General features: G+C 50.0%; 1 protein-coding gene across 1 annotated transcript in view; it reads left to right on the top strand.

Annotated features, from left to right (window-relative positions):
• Nucleotides 1-4,889, top strand: part of LOC306751915 (arrestin domain-containing protein 3-like) — an 8,552-nt gene extending 3,663 nt beyond the window's left edge. The window contains exons 3-8 of the mRNA XM_079235574.1: nt 279-426; nt 1,269-1,371; nt 1,485-1,741; nt 2,429-2,582; nt 3,362-3,507; nt 4,106-4,889. Coding sequence (XP_079091700.1) covers nt 279-426; nt 1,269-1,371; nt 1,485-1,741; nt 2,429-2,582; nt 3,362-3,507; nt 4,106-4,183 — 886 coding nt within the window. The 3' untranslated portion in view covers nt 4,184-4,889. The remainder of the gene's footprint in view (nt 1-278; nt 427-1,268; nt 1,372-1,484; nt 1,742-2,428; nt 2,583-3,361; nt 3,508-4,105) is intronic.
• The last annotated feature ends 2,290 nt before the right edge of the window (nt 4,890-7,179 follow it).

Here is a 7,179-nt window from a genome sequence, read left to right as displayed (position 1 = left end):
CTAGTGCTGCACATGGAGGTACTAGTACTGCACATGGAGGTACTAGTGCTGCACATGGAGGTACTAGTACTGCACATGGAGGTACTAGTACTGCACATGGAGGTACTAGTACTGCACATGGAGGTACTAGTACTGCACATGGAGGTGCAGTACTAGTACATGGAGGTACTAGTGCTGCACATGGAGGTACTAGTGCTGCACATGGAGGTACTAGTGCTGCACATGGAGGTACTAGTGCTGCACATGGAGGTACTAGTCCTCTGCCGCTCTCTCCTCAGGGCCCTGGCCACGTCCTTTGAGGGTCGCCATGGCAGCGTGCGCTACTGGGTGAAGGCGGAGCTTCTGCGGCCGTGGCTGCTGCCGCTGAAGGTGAAGAAGGAGTTCATCGTGTTCGAGCACATCGACATCAACACGCCGCTGCTGCTGGTACGAGACGTCCTCGGTTCTACGGGAGAACCTCCTGGAACGTTAGCTTAGCATGAAGCCCGGGAGCAGCTGTCCCGGCTAACGTATTATTATTATTATTATTATTATTATTATTATGTATTATAATTAATATGAATAATAAATGGAGTCAAAACTTTTAATTCCTGCACAGAAATACAGATATATAACAAATATTCAGAACGCCATTTATTTAATTGGAATATTCTTTATATATTTGTTTTCATGTTTTTCATGTTGTAAAAAAAATGTAAAAAAGTTGTAGATGAAGCCCTTGGATTGTAAAAGGGTTCTCAAAAGAACACCTATGGTTGGTTCTAGATGAAAGCCTTGTAATATCAAAGGGTTCCCTGTCGTACCTCCTGGATGGGTTCTAGATGAAACCCTTTAAAAATAAAAGCATTTGCGGGGGAACCTCCTGGGTGGGTTTCTGTTAGCAAAGGTTTAAGATGGTTCTCGGTGTAAGTCTTGAAAAAAGGTTATTGCAGGAACCAATGAGGGTTCTCTAATGAGGACAAGCTGAAGAACCCCAATGGTTCTAGATAGCACCGTTGCTTCGGTGTGTGAGATAGTACACGTTGATTAGTGAATTTTTGAAATGTTAATGGACAAATTCTGTTTCTTCAGAGAGAGCTAGGCTAGCTTACCAGTCTTTATGCTAAGCTAAGCTAACCAGCTGTCGCTCCATGTTGACCGAACAGATACGAGTTTGGTATCGATCTTCTCGTCTGACTCTCGGCTACGGAGTCAAAGAACTCATTCCTCAAAATGTAGTACCTGTGATGCCGTGGAAGCTCTAACGCGCTGGTGATGCTGTGCTTCAGGCGCCTCAGGCCGGTTCAAAGGAGAAGACGCTGTGCTGCTGGTTCTGTGCTTCGGGCCCGATTTCCCTCAGCGCCAAGATCGAGCGAAAGGGCTACACACCAGGTGAGCCTCTCCTCCTCACTCCTCCAGCTCTTCCTTTTTTTCACTCTCAAGATTTCACTTATTTCACTTCTCTCTCAGTCCGACAGACTGATTTCTTCTCACTTCCCTCCAAGGCGAGTCGATCCAAATCTTCGCCGAGGTGGAGAACTGCTCGTCCCGGGTCGTGGTGCCCAAGGCCGCCCTGTACCAGAACCAGACCTTCTTCGCCAAAGGCAAGGGCAAGCAGATCCAGCAGCTGGTGTCCAACCTGAGAGGAGACCCTCTGCCGCAGGGCAAGAGCCAGAGCTGGGAGGGCAAGCTGCTCAAGATCCCCCCGGTGTCGCCCTCCATCCTGGACTGCCCCATCATCCGAGTGGAGTACGCCCTCGTGGTGAGTCCAGGGTACTGCACTCAGATCCACTATGAGTAGAGGATCAGTACTACAAGTACTACTAGTAAAAGTTGTGCATTCAAAGTGTCGCTTGAGTACAGAAGTATTTTGGTGTATTAGTATTATCTTTTTTAAAGTTTGAGTATGACAATAAAAACTGCTTTGTTTACAAGTAAAAGTGAAGTTCAGAAGTATTATTGAATAAAAAGTGTATCACAATGGAAAAAAAATACGCTGTTAGAAAATTATACTTCAGGACAAAATTAGTACTCACTATTCAAAATGTAGCATGCTGTAAAATTTCATACTTACAATGTACAAGTTAAAATGAAAAGCTACACATTACAGTAACACAGTCAAAACTAAGTCATGAATAATAAACTATACACTAATAACTTGTGAGTTACACAATAACACTAAAACAATAACGTGTTAATAACCTGCAATAAAAGCTAATTATAAACTGCTCATAACTTGAACACTAATAATGTATTAATTGCACAATAACAACTAATAACAGCTAAATAATATAATAATAATAACACATAACAATAGTCAGCCGGGAGATGAAAGTTATATTATATGGATATCTTGGAACAAGGTGTTCCTGCAGCTCGTGTGGTGCCGGGGGCCACCCCGGGGTCTGAGGACCCGGTCCAGCCCCCCTCAGCTCTGGTCTCCCTGCAGGTGTACGTGGACGTGCCCGGCGGGCTGAACCTGTCGCTGTCGCTGCCGCTGGTGATCGGGACCATCCCGCTGCACGCCTGCAGCACGCGCTCCTGCAGCATCAGCAGCAGCTGCAGCGCGCTGAGCTGGCTGGCGCTGCCCGAGAGGCCCGAGGGTACGAGGGGCGGCGGGGACACGGGCGGCGGGGACACGGGGGGGGGGGACACGGGCGGCGGGGACACGGGCGGCGGGGACACGGGCGGCGGGGACACGGGCGGCGGGGACACGGGGGGGGGGGACACGGGCGGGGAGGACACGGGGGGCGGGGACACGGGCGGCGACACGGGCTGCGGGGACATGGGCTGCGGGGACATGGGGGGCGGGGGACACGGGGGGCGGGGACACGGGCGGGCGGGGGCACAGGCGGCGGGGGGGGCGGGGACGCGGGCGGCGACACGGGCTGCAGGGACACGGGGGCGGGGACACGGGCGGGGGGGGCACGGGCGGTGGGGACACGGGGGCGGGGACACGGGCGGTGGGGACACGGGCGGTGGGGACACGGGGGGGCGGGGACACGGGCTGCGGGACACGGGCTGCGGGACACGGGCTGCGGGGACACGGGCTGCGGGGACACGGGCTGTCCCGGCGGGGACACGGGCGGGGGGGACACGGGCTGCGGGGACACGGGCTGCGGGGACACGGGCTGTCCCGGCGGAGACACGGGGGGCGGGGACACGGGCTGCGGGGACACGGGCTGCGGGGACACGGGCTGCGGGGACACGGGCTGGGGGGACACGGGCAGGGGGAAAAGGGCTGGAGGGACACGGGGGGGGGGGACACGGGCTGCGGGACACGGGGGCGGGGACACGGGGGGCGGGGACACGGGCTGCGGGGACACGGGGGCGGGGACACGGGCGGGTCGGAGGCTCTCTAACGCTCCTGTGTTTGTTGCAGCGCCGCCCAGCTACACCGACCTGGCCATATCGGAGGCTCGCAGGCGGGAGTGTCTGCTGGGCTGTGAGGGCTCGGCCGGGGAGGGAGAGGACCTGCTGACCTACATCACAGAGTTCAGATATCTGCCCCCCCCACTCTACTCAGAGGTACACCTAATACCACCCTCATAAAGTACAGAGCGGGACAGCTGGCACCCGCTGTGCAGAGTACACAGAAAGTACAACGTATGCAGTTAAGATGCAGTGACATGTTGTATAAAATATACAAAGTATGCAGTTAAGATGATAACCAGGTATGATTTTTCCTCACTACGTCTCAGTAAAACCTTTAGAAGCAGCTCTGCTGGTGTCACGTTTTTCTCTGAACTCTTGCAGCAGAAAGAAGCAACAAGCTCCTCCCCCTTTAAACTGGTTTGGGCCGATCTGTCTGAACTCTGTTTGTTTTTGTTCTGATTTCATCTCGTGAGATCGAGTTCACCCGCCAGCGCTCGAGGAGCTTTTTATGCGGAGGACTTTGCTCAGAGCTCCGCTAGCTGTTTCCAGACGTTGTGCTAAGCTAAGCTAATCTAACCGACTGCAGCTTCACACATAGATGTGAGAGCATCAATCTGAACATCTGTCTACAAGAAAGCTGAGGAGGACGTCCTTCACTTCAAAAGACTTTAGAAAATAGAAGGTTTAAGCATGTGTTTTTATGTATTGCTCATATTGATCAGCCGCCTGTAATGACCTGCTCTGCCCCCAGGTGGACCCGTACCCCGACCCCGTGGAGGTGTGCCCGGCGGCGGACGTCAGGAGACCCGACACGTGTCCGTCCCGCTGAGGAGCCGTCCGGGCCCCCACCAGACACCGGCCCCCCTCGGCTCCAGCCAGCTTCTCACCAGATTGTATGTCAGCGTCAACACGGCGGCGGACCCTCCCCGGCTGAGAGAGTGTTCGGTGACCGCCTGCCCCCCTCTAGATCCTGTGCTCTAGATCCTGTGCTCAACACCAGGCAAAAAAACAAAACACCACCAGTTCCTTGATGCCGATGCACGACTCTGAGGCACAAAATGTTTGCACAAACCGTAATTACTGTTTTTCCTATCGGTGGTTTTGTATTCTGCAGATTGCGGCGGGCCTAAATGTCCAGAAGGTTCTGTCCACATGATGTTGTAAACGGCACATTTATGTCATAGAGCAGACGTCATAGAGCAGACGTCATAGAGCAGACGTCATAAAGCAGACAGCATAAAGCAGACAGCATAAAGCAGACAGCATAAAGCAGACGTCATAGAGCAGACAGCATAAAGCAGACGTCATAGAGCAGACGTCATAGAGCAGACAGCATAAAGCAGACGTCATAGAGCAGACAGCATAAAGCAGACGTCATAAAGCAGACGTCATAGAGCAGACAGCATAAAGTAGACGTCATAGAGCAGACAGCATAAAGCAGACGTCATAGAGCAGACGTCATAGAGCAGACAGCATAAAGCAGACGTCATAGAGCAGACGTCATAGAGCAGACGTCATAGAGCAGACAGCATAAAGCAGACGTCATAAAGTAGACGTCATAGAGCAGACGTCATAGAGCAGACAGCATAAAGCAGACGTCATAAAGCAGACAGCATAAAGCAGACGTCATAGAGCAGACGTCATAGAGCAGACGTCATAGAGCAGACAGCATAAAGCAGACGTCATAGAGCAGACAGCATAAAGCAGACGTCATAAAGCAGACAGCATAAAGCAGACGTCATAGAGCAGACAGCATAAAGCAGACGTCATAGAGCAGACGTCATAGAGCAGACAGCATAAAGCAGACGTCATAAAGCAGACGTCATAAAGCAGACGTCATAGAGCAGACGTCATAGAGCAGACAGCATAAAGCAGACGTCATAAAGCAGACAGCATAAAGTAGACGTCATAAAGCAGACAGCATAAAGCAGACGTCATAAAGCAGACGTCATAGAGCAGACAGCATAAAGCAGACGTCATAGAGCAGACGTCATAGAGCAGACAGCATAAAGCAGACGTCATAGAGCAGACGTCATAGAGCAGACGTCATAGAGCAGACAGCATAAAGCAGACGTCATAGAGCAGACAGCATAAAGCAGACGTCATAGAGCAGACGTCATAGAGCAGACGTCATAAAGCAGACAGCATAAAGCAGACGTCATAAAGCAGACGTCATAGAGCAGACAGCATAAAGCAGACGTCATAGAGCAGACGTCATAGAGCAGACAGCATAAAGCAGACGTCATAGAGCAGACAGCATAAAGCAGACGTCATAGAGCAGACGTCATAGAGCAGACGTCATAGAGCAGACGTCGGGTGGAAAATGTCTTTCTGTCAACAAACAAATGAGACGGATTAGTATTTGCAAAGAAACGACCACCTCGAGCACTTAAAGTGAGACTCAGAATGTGTGTGTGCGTGTGTGTGTGTGTGTGCGTGTGCGTGTGCGTGTGTGTGTGTGCGTGTGTGTGTGTGTGCGTGTGTGTGTGTGTGTGTATGTTTGTGTTTAAATGACCAGGGTCTAGAGAAAAAGCACAACTCCGACCAACCAACATAAAGTACCACAAGTCGCCTGTCGGTTTCTGCTCTGAACTAAAAGCTTCTCTTGCTGTAGATTTATTTTTATTTTTTATTTTTCATGGATGTTAAGAAGCTTTGTGTTCACGAAAAGAACGACAAACCATAAAAAGATAACAATGTTTACAGATGAATATATCAGATTGAGAATGTTGTTCAAACTTCTTCCACCTAAAATTTCAAAGTGCAATATATTTTTGTATTTGTGATTTATTTTCTTTTTTTGCACTAAGGTTTCATATACTCTGTTGCTGTTTATTCCATTTCTGTGCATTATATATTATTATCATGATCCTATTGCTGTCATGATCAATTTTTGATAAAATAAAGGTTTATTTTATAAAATAATGAGACATTTGCAGTGTTTTTGTGCATGAACATTCTCCATGTGGTCTGAGCCCTGAGTGACATCAAGCATTGCACTTTTTCCTGAATGCACGAACATATTATTATTATTATTATTGATATTCAGAATGCAGCATGTTGCTCCTTCTGCATGCAGCCAGACAACCAGAGGAGTCGCCCCCTGGTGGTCAGTAGAGAGAATGCAGCTTTAACACATGAAGCATAGACTTCTATACAACCAGAGGAGTCGCCCCCTGGTGGTCAGTAGAGAGAATGCAGCTTTAACACATGAAGCATATACTTCTATACAACCAGAGGAGTCGCCCCCTGGTGGTCAGGAGAGAGAATGCAGCTTTAACACATGAAGCATATACTTCTATACAACCAGAGGAGTCGCCCCCTGGTGGTCAGGAGAGAGAATGCAGCTTTAACACATGAAGCATATACTTCTATACAACCAGAGGAGTCGCCCCCTGGTGGTCAGGAGAGACTTCACTTTATAGAACTAGAGTCTCCTGGTCTGACCAATGAGATGCATTTCCTTCTCTGGAGCATCATGATGTCATCATGTAACAATGTGTGGGGGAAGTTTAAGTACGATTAGGATTGTGTACTTGTACTAGTGTTTAGTTGTGTGAGTACTTGCTCCACCATAGAACATGTGTGTATAACCCGCAGCAGACAGACTTTTGACTGATGACATGTTCACAGCTGCTGTGAAGTGAAGCCGCTCTTCTTCTACGACTCTTTCATGGCGGCGTCACATGCCGAGAACCAAGAAGAAGTAAAAAACCTCCTGATGTTTTGGCTTCGACCAAACCGGCTGCAGCTGATACTCAAGAACCAGTTAGAACTGGAAGCAGAGAGAGGGAGAGGGAGGGAGAGAGAGAGACATGCAGACAG

This window comes from Taurulus bubalis (assembly GCF_910589615.1).
Source record: "Taurulus bubalis genome assembly, chromosome: 19".
NCBI classification, from domain to species: Eukaryota; Metazoa; Chordata; class Actinopteri; order Perciformes; family Cottidae; genus Taurulus; species Taurulus bubalis.
The sequence above is the reverse complement of the archived record's forward strand: the minus strand, read 5'-3'. Positions and strand labels throughout refer to the sequence as shown.